The 16,747-nt window shown below is 47.3% G+C and overlaps 1 protein-coding gene across 4 annotated transcripts; it reads left to right on the forward strand.

Moving 5' to 3' along the window:
• Positions 1-419: 419 nt before the first annotated feature.
• On the forward strand, positions 420-15,544 carry SSTR2 (somatostatin receptor 2). 4 transcript variants are annotated; one of them, XR_003515398.1, is made up of 4 exons: positions 420-643; positions 4,651-5,734; positions 11,075-11,532; positions 13,329-15,544. XR_003515398.1 is itself a non-coding variant. In XM_027568469.1 (3 exons), exons 2-3 carry the CDS (start codon positions 4,742-4,744, stop codon positions 13,332-13,334), a joined length of 999 nt encoding a protein of 332 aa, XP_027424270.1. In that variant the 5' UTR covers positions 420-643; positions 4,651-4,741; the 3' UTR covers positions 13,335-15,544. The 4 variants fall into 4 exon arrangements, 3 of the variants coding, with proteins under 3 accessions (XP_027424270.1, XP_027424268.1, XP_027424267.1); XM_027568469.1 differs by lacking the exon at positions 11,075-11,532; XM_027568467.2 differs by lacking the exon at positions 13,329-15,544 and having other exon boundaries at positions 11,075-11,879.
• Positions 15,545-16,747: the final 1,203 nt, after the last annotated feature.

The raw sequence follows: 16,747 nt of genomic DNA on the forward strand, positions 1-16,747 counted from the left end.
AAGTGCTTTCCCCCAGACCCATTTCCTCCCTTCTCTCCCCCAGCCCTGCGTCCTGGGACGACCAAGGCAGACACAGCTTTGCCAGCTCGTCTGGCGGAGGAGATGGCAGGGGTCCCGGCGCAAGTCTGGGTCCCCCGGGCCGCCACCCTAATTGCCTGGAATACGCTGGGTGAAACACAACCGATTCTGTGAAAGCGGTAAGAGGGAAAGCAGCGCGTGTCCCTGCCACGAGCGTGAGTGTCTGGGCGGCCGAGATCGCTGACCCTGCACGCCCCCCGCAGCCCCCGGCGGATTCTCCACGCGGCTCAACCCGGTCCTCCTACGGACCGGCGGGCGGAGCGAGGCTGCTGTGACGTAACCCGGGGGGGGGGGCGTGGGGAAATGTGCCGAGGGGCCGGGGCTCCGCGGGGCCAGTCCCGGAGACGCAGCCACCCGCGCCTCGAACCCCAGTCCGCGCTCTGCGCCGGGGGTCTGCGGGCCCTTCGGGCTCCGGGCGGCGCGAGGGGAGGGCGGGAGCCGGCAACGCAGGACGCCAAGCGCCAGGTGCCGGTCAAGCTGCGGCGCGCCTGGGCGCCCGGCTGGGTTGGGGACAGTCGCTGGGTGCCGGCGAGCGGAGCTAGCGAATTGCAGCGGAAAAGCAAAGGTGAGGCGTGTGGGAGTGTGTGTGTGTGTGTGTGTGTGTGTGTGTGTGCGGGCGCGTGTTGTGTGTGTGTGTGTGTGTGTGTGTGTGAGAGAGAGAACGAGAGACGCACTTGAGCCCCCCGGCCGCATCTGCGCTGCATGGTGGTGCGCGCCTCGGTGTGCCCGAGAGGAGGTCCCGGTGCGTGGTTCTCGGCCCTGTGCCTTTTGCGGGGTGATTTACGTGGCAACGAACGACAGCGGCTGTCCCGGCGTGAGTGGGGGCTGTGGGTCGCGTGTGCAGGAACGGACGTGTCCGCACCACCACAGGCTGGTGTGCGTGGCATGCGCCCTTGTCCAGTCCTCGTCCCCCAGCTGACTCGTCCAGGTGGTAGCTGCGACAGGGACAACTTCTCTCCCAGCCACCTGCAAAAGAACCTCCACGCGAGGAGAGCGAGACTGGGCTGGGGTGGGGAGGGGGGTGTCCCTGCTGGGGGCTTCTGCCCGCATGCATCTGGAGATCGGAGCCTGTGAGGGGCAGGCGGTGGAGCAGAGAAAAGGGAGCGCTTCTCTGTTCCTCCTTTCCCTGCCTGGGAGACAGATGCCCAGAGGTCTAGGGTCTGCTCCCCCAGCACCCAGAAGGAGAGGACAGTTTGCCTATCTTAGGAAAAACCGAATCCCTGAGTGGCCCGTGCCCCCGAGGTGCTGGCCAAGTCCCCAGGCGGCTGTCCCCTGCTCCCAGCTGTCCCTGATGTCTCGACACCCCCCACCCCGCGATTAGAAACTGGGGAGCTGACGGTCTTTAATCTCCCCCATTGTCCTCCTGGAAATAGGGAATTCTTTAGGAAACCCTTGGATCTGAGAGCCATCGAGTTGAGTGATGAGGATTTTCTGTGCCAGTCCGGGGAACTGAATGAGTCTCACCACTCCCCCATGCCCTTAGCCAGCGCTGCTTGGGCTTTCCTTAGGTGCTCTAGCGCCGCGGTGGCCCACACCTGGCTATTGTCTCTCCGGCTGGTGGGGCTCAGCTCTGGCGGCAGCGTGAGACCTACTCGGTTTAGCAGGCCACTGGAAAAGTGGCGGTGGGGAATGAATGGGGGTGGCGGAGGGATGCGGGGGTGGAATGCCGGAGAGAAAAGAAAAGCTAAAGTCGAACAGGATTTAGCAGGGTTCCTGATACCCAGTCCCCATCCCCATGCTCAATTCTTCGGCTCTGGGAAAAGGAAGGGATGCTCCAGACCATTCTCACCCTCCTCTCCAACACAGCCCAGACTCAGTTCAGAGAAGACCAACAACCAGCCATTTCCAGGGTCTGTAACTCTTAGGCTTGAAAAATAAAGCAAGCAGAAAACCAAACTTCCTTGTGCATTTAACTGAACCACAATCCAACAAGTATTGATTGCCTGGCATTGGGCTCCACTTTCACTGGGACCCAAATGAAGCAGAAGTCACCCAGAGACCTCAGGCAGCAGGCTTCATTGTTAATGAAATCAGAGTCACTGTGATTTAAACTCATTTCTTCCTTGGAGGAGCCTCCCCACTCTGGACTGGCTTTCCAGCTTACCTCCTCCTCCACTTTCACTGAGCTCAGTACGCTGTCTATTGGTGCTTCTCAGCCTGTTTAGAAAAACATTGACCCCATGCAATTCCATGCCACTGACTGAGACTCCAGCCAAAAAGGCAGAGTTAGGGTTGGAGGTCAGCATTTGACTCTCCCTCACCCACCTGGACCATCATCATCCCTATCCCCAAAGCTCTAGACAGAGCTTCTGCCACCCAGGGTACTTCAGACTCACCCAGATATTGGAGTGTGACCTTGCATGTTACATAGACGGGACCCTGGAAATGCTTGTGATTAATGTGCACTCCAGTGCAGGTGGCCTCAATGGGATTCTGGGTCTGTAGAATTAAAGTACTGATAAGACAGAAAAATAGTGGGAACAACCCAAATTAATCCAGGGATACCAAAAATGGTTTCTTTACACCTTTTCTTTTTGATAGCTGCCAGTTTATGCTTTTTACCCAATGCAGACATTAAATCCTGGGTCCCCAAAGTACTTAGCAGAAAGGTCAGCCATAAAGCCCAGACCCCACTTTACAGACAGTTGTCTGGTAGGGAAATTAGCACAGAGAGGGTAAACAATGCGCCTGGCAGTGCAGAATGAATCAGAGGCAAAGGTGGGCAAGGGTCCTCGAGTACTTGTTGCTAGCGAAGTCCCCCCTAGCTAATTAGCAGTCTCTCCAAGCATAAAGGAGCAATCTCTAACCTTCACTCAGGCACCGGGGAAAGTGCCCTGCTCAGGGGAAATGTGTCCGCCAAGTGAATTATTCCCACTGTGTGCTGAGCACACCACCCCTTTACCGTCTTCTCTCTTCCTGGAACGACCTCCTTCCTGCCCTCCCTGCGTCGCTATTCATATATTCAAGACCCAGCCCAAACACTCCTCTTATGAAGCCTCCTTGGAATCCTCCAGGAAAGGAGGGCATCTTTAAGCCCTGTGTTCATTTCTCCACGCAATTCACACCCTAGATGAGCTGGCTTCCTCTGCCTGTCTCCCCTCCTAAATTGTCACCTCCTAGAGGGCACCAGTCATGTCTCCTTCATGCCTGTATCCCTGGTGTGCAGAACAAAGAAGCCCCCCAGCACTGGTTTTTGCATGACAGTAGATAAATCATTTACTTATGTGATGAGCTATTGTTTTAGATCTTAAGCCAAGCCAGTAGTGTTACAATTACTTTCCCAGCATGATGGTAAAACAGGAGTCAGCTGTTTTAAACCAAAGCCCAATTCTCAGTCACTCGTTTTTCCAGCCCACTGAGCAGCAGATAAGGATGCTGTGAAAAGTGCAGAAGGGTCGGGTGTCCTGTGTTTAAATCTCAGCTCCACCAGTTATATACAGGGGATGGAAGCAAATTACTTAAACTCCCTAAGCTTCGGTTTCTCACCTGTAAAATGGAGTTGGTTATCCCACGTCATAGGACGGTTGGGAAGATCAAGGGGATAATGAGTGTGAATGAGCTACGGTCTTGTTTGGAATTCACTTCTGTGAATGAGCCTGCCTCCCTCACGCCTGGTTCCTGTTTTCCTCCTTAATCAGGGGGATCCCAGGCAAATCCTCTGGAGTGTTAGAAGATGAGCGTCCTGGAGCAGCATCCCCCTGAGAGACTCTCTGAGGCATGTGGAGGTCAAGCACTGGGTATTGGAGAAACAAAAACAGAAGAAACAAAATAAACTAAATCATGCATTTTAACTATAAAAGCAAGCCAGATTTTTATTTTTAATATTTAAGACCATAAATTTGCTCATTCTGTGGGCAGCTTTCAGTCGATTACAGATAAATGAGATGGTAGAGGAGAAAAGGGGGAAATATGAGATTTGCTTAGTCCTGATTATGAGCCCTGCACAATGCTAGGCGCTTCCACATATATTTCATCCCTTAACCTTCCGGTTGCCGGTTAAAATGCCGCCATTTTAACCAATGAGAGTCACAGTGGTTAAGTGCCTGGCACAAGGTCACATGGGCTTCCTGGTGGAACCCTGGTTTGTTTTACCTCTACAGTCTGGGATTTTTCCACTCTGGGGCTTTCAGAATGGAAAGACTCTGAAGCAGTCGGCAGGTCAGCAGAGATGTCCTCACGGGGAGCAGGCCAGGAATGCTGGTGTCAGATCCCTCTGAGTCAGGGGCTGGACCAGTCAACTTCTTAAGAATCAAAGTACGGGTTTTGTTTTTGTTTTTTAGTTTTTTTTTTTTTTTTTTTTTCCCAGCCACAGCCATCTCCCACGTGTGCGTCACCAAAGATGACAAGATAAACTATGATGACTTAACCCAAACCCTTCCCCCCCACTGGAAAAACAACTCAAACAGTCTGCACACTGATGAGAGTGGGCTGGTGGCTCTAACACTGAGGTTGCAAGATAACACACGTTTCAACTGAAGAGTCTGTCTGAGAGGGTAAACCAGAAACACGGAAGGCTGGTGAGAGCTTAAGTAGCCTCTGACTGATAGGCCCATCTTCCTTTTCTCCTTGCAGATGTCACAGTCGATCCTTTGCCTCCAGGATACATCAAGGTGAGAGTAAGATCTCTGGCTGGCTGGAATTAACCTAAGAGTGTAAGGCAGCCATGGATATGGAGTATGAGCTACTCAATGAGAGCCACACTTGGCTTTCCCCGCCGTTTGACCTTGATGGCTCTATGGTGGCAGCCAATAGCTCAAACCAGACAGAGCCATACTATGATCTGACCAGCAATGCAGTCCTCACGTTCATCTATTTTGTGGTCTGCATCATTGGATTGTGTGGCAACACACTTGTCATTTATGTCATCCTCCGCTATGCCAAGATGAAGACCATCACCAATATTTACATCCTCAACCTGGCCATCGCAGATGAGCTCTTCATGCTGGGTCTGCCGTTCCTGGCCATGCAGGTGGCTCTGGTCCACTGGCCCTTTGGCAAGGCCATTTGCCGGGTGGTCATGACTGTGGATGGCATCAATCAGTTCACCAGCATTTTCTGCTTGACGGTCATGAGCATTGATCGATACCTGGCTGTGGTCCACCCCATCAAGTCTGCCAAGTGGAGAAGACCCCGAACGGCCAAGATGGTCAATGTGGCCGTATGGGGAGTCTCCCTGCTGGTCATCTTGCCTATCATGATATATGCTGGGCTTCGGAGCAACCAGTGGGGGAGAAGCAGCTGTACCATCAACTGGCCAGGTGAATCTGGGGCATGGTACACAGGGTTCATTATCTACACCTTCATCTTGGGGTTCCTGGTGCCCCTCACCATCATTTGTCTTTGCTACCTGTTCATTATCATCAAGGTGAAGTCCTCTGGAATCCGTGTGGGTTCCTCCAAGAGGAAAAAGTCTGAGAAGAAGGTCACACGGATGGTGTCCATAGTGGTTGCTGTGTTCATTTTCTGCTGGCTTCCCTTCTACATCTTCAATGTCTCCTCCGTCTCTGTGGCCATCAGTCCCACCCCAGCCCTTAAAGGCATGTTTGACTTTGTGGTGGTCCTCACCTATGCTAACAGCTGCGCCAACCCTATCCTGTATGCCTTCTTGTCTGACAACTTCAAGAAGAGCTTCCAGAATGTCCTCTGCTTGGTCAAGGTGAGCGGCACAGATGACGGGGAACGGAGTGACAGTAAGCAGGACAAATCCCGGCTGAATGAGACCACGGAGACCCAGAGGACCCTCCTCAATGGAGACCTCCAGACCAGTATCTGAACTGCCTGACAAATAAATAAATAACACGCCAAGCTCAGCCAAGCAGCATGTGCTCCCTGCCCCCACCCCTTTCCTTCCTCCCACCTATCACACCTGCCTTCTAGAATAGGGAATTGCTCAGCATGAGTCCAATCAGAGAACAGAGCTTGAGTTGGCTTGTCTGAGTGAATGATAACGTATTAAATTGATTACACCATCCCCCCTCCCCTTAAAGTGAACATTTAAATGCAGGCAGACAATTCCAAGTCAGGAGAAAAAGAGATCATGCTTGGGTATGATCTGTAGAAATGGTGAAGCTCAACAAAAATAGAAAAAGTATATCTGTGTGTTTAAAACCTAATATGTAACCTTGTGGTCTTACATTTATACTGATCTATTCTACTCCTCCCTAGCCCCTGTATAGTCATTACCTATGTTTCCTGTGTTCAAAAGTACACAAGTAGCAAATTGAAGTGTGCCTAGTATAGGTGGACGTTTATTACAGTATGGTACCTGCAGAAATGGACTTGCCATAAAGCCAATAAAGTTTAAGCTTCAGGGATCTCTCATGCTTGGGCAGTATTTTCACATGACCACATGCTTTTGAAAAAAAATTGTAAAAGTAAGATATTTTTGTATTCTTTGTCTTGAAGAGGTCTCCTTAAAGCTTCCAGTCTCTCAAACCCACCTCTGTCCCTGGGTATTGGCCTTACTAATTTCAGGCAAGATAGATCAAAGGAAGAAGGGAGAGAGAGAAGACAGTTGAGGACCCAGAACATAAATTCCTATGTTTTCTCTTCTTGGATATAATCAAAGAATTATTCATTTCCTCAAAACGACATAAATGGTTGGGGCCATTGATTACTGTATTTATCAAAACAAAGCCTGCTTTGTTATAAGATTGCATTTTTTTCCCTCCTTAATTTGCTGTAGTCTTTCTTAGAGAGCCATGGAAGGGGAGAGTGGATGAAATCACCAACACAAAAGGCAAAAGAAAAAAAAAAAAAAGGACTGCAATTCTCATGGGGAAAGCATTTTATTTTTTCCCCACCATGAAAATAAATGAGGAAGAATAAAGCAAAAATATGCCCTTATGAGAAACCATGAAATTCTTTTTTTAAAAAAATGCCAGACATGGCTTCCTAATGAAAGAAACTGGAAATATAGTTCAATTGACTCCTCCATGGTTTTTTTTTTTTAAGGAGTTGATACAAAGCTAGGCACTAAAAAAAATCACAGTGTACTAAAGACCTGAGGACCCTGTTCCTAACACATGAGCACGTGCACCAGCCCAGCAATAAGTAGCACGTAGAAGGTGCTCGAGGAGGAGTGTTGGAGGGAGTCCCGTCCCTCACAGGTAACGCCTGTACCACCTTCCTTGCCCAGTAGACACATTAAACATCCACCTTTAATGCCATTGGCTCTCTGAGCTATTCCTCAAGCACGGTCATAATTGATGGCACTTCACACCATCAATGACACTTTTCTGTCCCTGAAATGGTAGATGAGCTCACCTACAAACAAAGATAAGAGATGATGCCCATTTCACCGATCACCAGGGTCTGAAGAAATATACACTTGGGTGTTTGTGAGGATGTCATTATCTCTGGGTTCCTATGGAAGCCTCACTTTTAGTGTCTCACGTATAGATTTGACCGTAAAAATGAGCTTTCCTCTTCCGGCTCCCTGAGCAAAGGCTGTTTGACAGAATGACTAAGAACTCCACCTGTGGCGGCCCACTGTTAATGGGCTGCCTTCATTCTGTCTATATTATTCATGCCACCTCGTTTCCAAAAGTACTTACTGTGGCCTAGAAAAATGTGTTCGGTAATATTATGATAGATAAGTAAATCCATGCAAAGATTAAAAGAGGTACAATTACAAAGTGAGACTCTAAGGAAAGCTGTGACCCAAAAGTGCTCGCAGTAAAATCTCCCACTATTACTAAAGGAAAAGTCAGCTGCAGGTTCCATCCGCTCAGGACTTCCTAGCAGCCACAATGGATAGAAGGTGACCACGTCTCCTCCCCCTCCCCCGCCCATTAAACAACCCAAGCAAAGATTTGGAAGGAAATGCTTTAAACCCAACGTTACCATTACTAATAATATGAGATGTTCCCGGGTCTTTGAATAAAGGCTGATTTTTTTACTTAGGAAAGTGATTCCAAGGGACCAAGAACGGATGGAAATAATTTCAGAGAAGACTGACTGTGTAGCGCTCAGGCCCCTGCAATCAGACACTGCCTCCTCCAAGGAGGCCACGGCCCACAGCAGCCATCTAGTCTTCATACAACATGTCTATCCAGGTAGACGGTTGGTGCTCATCAGCACGATGATTGTTCTAAGGGGCCTTGAAGACTGAAGCTATAATTCTGTCCAAATTAGCCGGCATGTTGCTACTCTCTGAAAAGGAGTTCTCCACTTTTTTGAAATATCTCGTTCAAGGATAACTGGCTCTCTGGTGGTTTTCGTTCTTCCAAAAGAGGAATAAACGTTTTAATTTCAATGGTAACACAATTTTAATTCCGAAATGTAAGCTGAACCTCCACTCAACATTTAACTATGAACATAAATCTGCTGGATGCTGGAGAGAACAAAAAGTAAGGCCACTCCATTGATTTGAGGGCAGCTGGTCATTTGGATTATGCGAGCTACTCTTTTACCCACCCATTAGCATGGGTAGTTAAGAACTGGTTACACCTAAGTGGATCTGGCGAGAGAGGTATCAGGAAAGAGAATGTGACACTGTGGCCTGTGTTGAATGATGTTAATTTGTGTTTCAGTAACAGAGTTGACTATGGAACGTGGAGTTGGCACTTTGGTGGAGTTTGTGCCATAGGTTGGGACAGTCTAGGCAGACAAGGAGAGGGACACTGCATTTCCTTCCTTTGTTTCTGGAAGAAGAAAGAAGAGGAGGTAGAGGAGGAGGAAACATTATTCTTCATTAGTGTGGCTGCTAGGAAGTCCTAGGGGAACTTGCAGCCAACCTCTCATGAAGTAAGAGTGTGGGATTTTACTGCATGCACTGTGGGGTCACAGCTTTTCCTATAGTCTCATTTTAAAACTATAACTCTTTTTATTTCTGCATGGATTTATTTATCTATCACAAATGGTAGGCAGAGAAGAAAATGCGGGCTGGTGTGCGGGACTTCCAGAGCTGCCCAGGAACCGGAGTATGTTTGCTTACACTGATTTAACCTCCTCTCTGTGGCCAAATACAAGTGTTGATGGCTAGAGAGGAGCCCCGTGCCAGAAGAGTGTACAGTCTGGTCACTGAGAGCGGTCAGAAGGAATGTCTGTTGGGATATGTGTTCCTAATCAGCTCCAAGAGTGACTGTCCAATCAAGACAGCTAAGTTAAGAGGGAAGGCAGAAGTGAACTTTGGCCTAGTTGAAGGAAGATGGCAAGAGAATTCCCAAAAGGCTCCATAGATGGTTGGGAAGGTCCCATTAGTGTTTTCTGGACCATGTGGCATCATAAAAAATCACCATAGGTGGCAAGCCAAGCATTTGAGCTTTATAAGTCATAATTTATATTTGGTCACTTGTCTGATCCCCACTTTTGCCAGATTCAAACCCAGCAAATTTCCTATCAAATGTTCTATCAGAGTGAACCTTCACCTAAACGGGTTGTTCCCTTTCTAATAGGTGGATTTCTTGGAACATTCCCATAGGTGGAGTCTCACATTTTTTTCTAGCAGCTCATCTGGAAAGTCGGCACCAGGGATTATTTTCCACTTACCAGCTGAAAGGCTTTCCTGGGTCCATGACCCAAGTCAGCAGACCATTAGGGTTGCGAATAGCAACTCCGGGACAAGTGTCCATGCCTCCCACCCCCACCGGCCACCACACTTCCTTTAACTCTGCAGTGACCAGATGTGTCAGCCCGTGGGCCGATCACCTAGTTTTCCCCCTTAGATGTGTCAGGTTATATGTATCTGGGCTGGGCTTCAAAACAGAGTTAAATATTAGCCAAGACCTAACCAAGCTGAATATAAAACTATTGATTCCCCTGAGATTAAAGTGAGTATCATAGTAAATGAAATGCTGTGGCTTGCTCACTGGGTTCCGTGGATGTCTGCCTCCCAGCGGACAGAGATTTTCAACAGGAGATGGATCACACAGACCCATTCTCAGGTGGGTGGAGGGGAAGGGGAGATGTTTTCGGTTTTCACCCCTCTTCTTCCCTGGCATTATTGAGGGGACAGACGAGGGAGAGAAGAAGACCTCTTTGCCAGGATACTGGTGTCTGGTGAGGGAAGGTGGCTCCTTTCTGCCCCTGGTCCTGCGAGGGCTGGTCACACATACAATGGCCCTGTCCTTGTAGAAAAGCCTGTGGAGGAGCGTGACTCCAAAAGAAATCTGAAATGGCATCCCACAGCCTCGCCCACTCCCATTATTCAGTGATTGGGGCCTCCGATCACTTAAGCCACAGAGCAGGTCCCTTGCAGGGCAGTCACTGGTCCTACCCAATCAGACAGCTTTAACCCTGGGCTCAGGGGGAGACACAGTTGTCCCAGGCCCTTACAAAGATCAGATTGCAAAGTGGCCAGAACAGGGGCCCAGAGGGAAACTGCTAGGCTCACAAGAGGAAGCCCCACGGTCAGCTCTACCCAACTACCTATAAACTCACCAGGCCAGCTCTACCGGACCACCTGTCGATTTCACCAGGCACCTCGGAGGAGCTGCAATCCCACTCCTGGGCTGTGCTCCCCACACTTCCTCGCTGATGGCTGGGGTACCAGTCCCTGTGGAGGTTCCTCCCCAGGCGAGGGAGAGTGGCCATTACTGAGAGGGCGGATATTTTTCCTCATGGGTATTATTTTTAACAAGAAACCTGAGTGGTTCTCTCATAACATAATGAAGCCTTGGTTGTTTTCTCAACGTTCGCCAGCATCTTACTTCTCAGGACAAAGGGACGTTCCCCTAAGGCTCGCTACGTTTTGTGCTCCCAGGCACACGCACCCCCGCGATGCCGTGCACACAGGCAACGCTGTGGAGTACACACGTGGCACACACATGTGAGGGGGACAGTCACTGGTGTGTGTGGTACACGCTGTGACGCACATGTGCTCACACGCAAGACACCTTCTATATCTTGTAGGCAAGACTTCCAATGCAGAGATTCTCCAGGGCTTTCAGTGGAGGGACAGAACTATAATTTGACTCACGCATTTGAAGTCTAGGGATATACACTTTCTTTATCTTTTTCTTCTTCTTCTTCTTTTTTTTTTTATGGGGAGCAGGACGTTGTGTATAAGCCAATTTTTCAGGCAGAAGACTCCGTGCCTGACCATTGACTGCATTCCTGGCCCCACCCTGCTGTCTGTCCCTGCAAATAACAGGTCACCTCAAAGAAAAAATAAAAGGTAGAGTTGGCAAAACTACAAATCATCCCCACTAGTCAACCTCCTGGAAGCACGTGTTCTGCTAACAGCAATAGTTTTGCATAAGAAAAAACACACAATTTCTTTGGAGAAAAATCACTTAAAATTTATTTTCAAATGGATTCTCACTGAGGACAGATTCTAACAATCATTTCTTCCCCCCCCCACCCCTGCCCCCCGTGCTGCTGGCTTTTTTTTCCATTGAGGTCTGACAGACAACATTATATTCGTTTCAGGTGTACCACATAACGGTTTGATATTTGCACACACTATGAGATGATCACCACAGCAAGTCCACTGAACATCCATCACCATAGGTAGTTCTAGAATGTTCTTTTTCTTGTCATGAGAACTTTTAAGATTTACTCTCATCAACTTTCAAATAGGCAATACAGCATTAACTATAGTGGCCATGCTATACCTTACACATCACCTTGACTGACTTTATAATTGGAAATCTGTATTTTTTGAGCCCTTTCATCCATTTCGTCTACCACTGTCCCCCCCACCCCCGCCATTTCCCACCTCTATTAACCACCAATCCGTCATGTGTTTCTATGAGCTTGGTTTTGTAGGTTTTTTGTTTTAGATTCCACATATAAGTGAAATCATATCATATTTACCTTTCTCTGATTTATTTCACTTAGCACAATGCCCTCAAGATCCACCCATGTTGTCACAAATGGCAAGATTTCATTCTTTTTTTTATAGCTGAATAATATTCTCTTGCATGTATGTGTATGTGTGCGTGTATGATATACATATATATATATATATATATATATCACATTTTCTTTATCCATTCATCCATTGATGGTCACTGAGGTTGTTTCCATGTCTTGGCTATCATAAATAATGCTGGCATGAACATGGGGGCGCAGATACCTCTTTGATATCCTGTTTTCATTTCCTTTGGATGGATAAATGCCCAGAAGTGAGATGGCTGGATGATAGGGTAGTTCTATTTTTAATTTTTTGAGGAACCACCATACTGTTTTCCAAGGGACTGCCCCAATTGACATTCCTACCAACGGTGCAGAAGGGTTCTCTTTTCTCCACATTCTCACCAACATTTCTTCCTTGTCTTTTGGATAATAGCTATTCTGACAGCTGTGAGGTGATATTCTCATTGTGGTTTTGATCTGCATTTCCCTGATGATGAGGGATGTTGAGCATCTTCTCATGTACCTGCTGGCTCTCTGTATATCTTCTTTGGAGAAATATCTATTCAGATCCTCTGCCCATTTTTTAACCAAATTTTTGTTGTTATTAAGTTGTATGAGTTCTTTATATATTTTGGATGCTAATCCCTTATCAAATAGATGATTTGCAAGTGTTTTCTCCCAGTCAGTGAGCTGCTGTTTCATTTTGTTCTTTGCTCTGCAGCAGCTTTTTAGCTTCATGTAATCCCACTTGTTCGTTTTTGCTTTTGTTGCCCTTGCTTTGGGTGTCAAATCTAAAAAATCATTGCCAAGGGGCGCCTGGGTGGTTCACTTAAGTGTCTGCCTTCAGCTCAGGTCATGATCCCAGGGTCCTGGGATCGAGCCCCACATTGGGCTCCCTGCTCAGCGGGGAGTCTGCTTATCCACCCCCCCCGGCTCTTGCGTGTGCTCTCTCTCTCTCTCTTTTCCTCCCTCTCAAGTAAATAAAATCTTTTTTAAAAAATCATTGCCAAGACCAATGTCAAGGAGCTTACTGCCTATGTTTTCTTCTAGGAGTTTTACGCTTTTGGGTCTTACTTTTAGGCCTTTAATCCATTTTGAGTTGATTTTTGTGTGTGGTGTAAGACAGAGGTCCAATTTTATTTATTTATTTATTTGCATGTGGCTGTCCAGTTTTCCAAACACCATGTATTGAAGAGACTGTCCTTTCCCCATTGTCTGTTCTGGGCTCTTTTGGCATAGGTTAGTTGACCATATAGTCGTGGGTTTATCTGTGGGGTCTCTGTGCTGTTCCACCGATCTATGGGTCTGTTTTTATGCCATTACCATACTGTTTTGATTATGATAGCTCTGTGCCCCCATGCTTCTTAATACAAATCTGAGGTTGAACACTTTGGGGAAAGCGGAGATGCTTGGCCACCAAGAAAATGAACTGCAGTTCTCTCCCTCAGGCATGAAGCACCTCCACAAAGAGGCTCTCCAACATAAAAGAAGTCTCCCCCTTGTCCATCATCCTGCTACAGGGCAGTTCCGGGGTTCAGGAAAGCTATGTCAGCTCCTTTCGTGTGCTTTTTGAGTACCTGCTGGTACGTGATGGAGAAGAAAGCTGTGCCACCATCTGCAATCTAGACACTTCTGGAGCAAAGACTCAGCTGGATAAAGACTCACTCTGTTTGCCTTCAGCTTAAATGCTTTTTAGCAGATTAAAATAGTCTCCTGAATCTCTCTTCCTAACTCCCAGGTGGATGGGCACCATAGTATTTATCAGGCTTGCTCAGGGAAGCAACAGACCACAGGTGGTTCATTTTTCCTCTCCCCTGCACCTTCGCACAACCACCTTTTGCATTCTCCTGGTTCCAAAGGGCGCATTGGCTAGAAGATGACAGCATCGTATCCTCAGCCCTGCTGCATGTGGCCTCGCTGGGGGCAGTCTTTGCAGCCGAGGAAACCCATCCCTCCTCAACCTTAAACAGAACATTTCTAGTTCAACGGAGCAGATGCAAAATCTGGTTTGCCATCAGCAACATGGTTCTAGGCTGTTGGGTCAGCATGGAAATGGGTTTTTAGAGGATTTGGAATTTCACGGGCTTCCTTCACTGCCTCCAGGATCAATGAAGTCAACCCTCATTGCTGGAGACGCACCAAAGCAAGGCACTGAAGTGACAGACAGCATCAGCAGTGAAGCCTAACGTCGGAGGTGGGCTTCGCCATCCAGAATGCCAAGTCAGCTGAGGTCCAGAGGTCCTTGGGTAGTGTCAACATAGGAGACGGGGCACCTTTGAGCAGGGAGTCTCATGCTGTAAAAATTTAGTTCATCAGCGTTCACATCCTTTAGCCGTTCCCTCCAGCTGTCTTTCAAAAGAGTGTTCTCTAATGTTTATTGAAAGATAGACATATATTGAAATTTTAAAAATGCCTTCTCTTGACAAGTCCACAATGCCCCCCTTTAAACAATAGAAAGGCACGCTTTAGTTTTCACAAAGTAAGAAAGTGAGAAGCAATTTTGAAGGAAATAGTCTGCAGAGGCATTTAATCCTACGGATGGACGATGCAGAGCCAGGCCTCATTCCTGTCCCCAACAATCCCGGCTTCTGGTCCTGGCCTGGCCTCAGATAGAAGCCATCTACTACGCAGCTGAACAGGAGAAAACAGTTCCTGGTTAGAACAACCAGCTCATGGAGGCTGCTTTTCCATCTGTTTGGAGGAGGAAATCAGCCAGCCCAGCCACACAACCAAATGCCATGAGCAGCCTCCAAGCTCACCCTATCCGATGGTAAGCAAAAGCAGACGATTCGACTCTCCAGAATGATTCAGATGCCTTTCCTCCAGGAAAAAAAAAAAAAAAAACTCCATTCCACTTTCCAACAGCCTGAGAAACCACATCAATAAGAAAGAACAGAATATGGAGCTGACTCTGACAACATGTTCAACGACAGTTTAACGTGTATGGCATCTTTCCAAAAGTAGACTTACTCCGTGTTCCCTAATCTGTCCGTCACTCCCTAGGAAATGACAATGGGTTTTTACAAACAGTCTATCAGTCATTCTCACAGGAGACTGAAGACTCGTCCTATGGCACTCACACTACATTTCACCCCTCTCTGTTCTTCTGAGCAGTGTTGGGTGCGGACATTGTTACCATCCATCCCTTTCCTAGGGGCGATGGAAGTCATGAAATCCAAGCCTTTGGACCCTCTCCTACCACATCTGTGAAGGCTTTACAGAGTTCTCTTTCTTTTTCCATGCTGTGGACACAAGGAAACCAGGGAACATCCAAAAAAAGCCTTCAGCAGCCCCGACTCCAAAACCAGTGTCAATGCTGTGATGCGATGGATGGTTTTAATATGTCAAAACTAGGTATGCATGCAAGCTATTTTTATTATTCTGGTGGTATTGTGAATGTGGTTATTCTTCTTAACATGTCATTCCTGCATGTCCAGTATTGAGATGAAATTGCTATAACTGCCTTTGCCTTCAACGAAGTTCTAGCTATCTTTGTGAATGTGTCTGTTTCTCTGTATGTCAGATAAATTGGCCTCTATCTTTGCTGTTATAATTGACTGTGTATGCTAGAAAGCAAGAAGCAAACATTGCTTTTTAGTGACTTTATTATTTTTTTTTATTTGCAAGTGGACTGCTCTATAAACTACCTTCCCATGAAAACATACTCCCCACCAAAGGGACTCAGACTGAAGTTTGTTCATTAGGCCACCTGTGTGAGCTCACCTCTGCTCCCATCTACCTCTGAAAAAGACTCTACACATACAGGAAAATGGGCCACGGTCCTAGGTCACGAGATAACCCACACTTTCCAGGTTTCCCAAAACACTGAACCTGGAAACTTTAGGATATTTTTTTAAACTCTAAGCCCCAGGAAAAGCCTACAAGACATTTTCTAGATGTCTTAGCAATCATTTGATAGCAAAAGAAAAACAACACTTTGAAATAGACAACCACGCCTAAGTCCCATTTGGTCCACAGACTGATCCTTCATGAGCCCATGTGATGGCTTCCACATTCTGGAGCCCAGTTGGAACAGCATGGCTAGGTCACGGTAAAGCGCGGTGAAGGGGTGGGGGCGGGGGGTGCTCTCAATGTGCCATGAGGACATGCCCAGTCCTGTTAATGGCAAAAGTGATGACGGGGAAATACCAAGTGTTTTAAAATTAGGTCAAAGAAAAGAGCTTTTTATCACCTTCTCATCTTTTCATTCACTCAAAATCAAAACATAATGAAAATTTCTAGCTGCTGAAAACAGGGTCTTAGCTACAAATCTGCTGACACCAGAAAAGAAATGAGTAATATTTGGAGTGTTCACAGTGGGCCAATCTCTGTGCTGGGCACTTTCTAGGCATCATCTCATTCAGTTCCCGCAGGAGCTAATACCCGATCGACAGACGAGGAAACCGAGGCGTGGTGGACTTGCATCCCTTGTCCAAACCTGCGCTCTGAGCCACTCTGCCACATTGCCCTGCTACCCACAAGATGTTCCTGACCTTCTCGAGCCCAAGCTCAGGGATAACACCATGAACCTCACAGAGTTGTGTAAGAGACTGGGTGAAAGAAAATATTTTTAAAAATGTATCACATTATCAGGCACACAGAGGTACCCAGTAAATATTAGGTTTCCCTCGCCTTCAATCACAGCAAAAAAAAAAAAGACCAGAAACTTTTCAGTTGTTAAACAACTGACCGTTCTCCAAATTGGCTAATATTAAACTATCGCTTCGAATCCTGCCATTAGTGGAGAGCTTAGCTGGTGCTAACATTAGCACCAACCACGTGATGCAAGATGAAAGCCGGTCTAGGGCAGAAAAGTAAATGCATTATGTGTCTGCCGATAAGGTGTACACATTTTCTATCTACACGG

This window comes from Zalophus californianus, chromosome 16 (assembly GCF_009762305.2).
Source record: "Zalophus californianus isolate mZalCal1 chromosome 16, mZalCal1.pri.v2, whole genome shotgun sequence".
In the NCBI taxonomy this organism is placed as follows: domain Eukaryota; kingdom Metazoa; phylum Chordata; class Mammalia; order Carnivora; family Otariidae; genus Zalophus; species Zalophus californianus.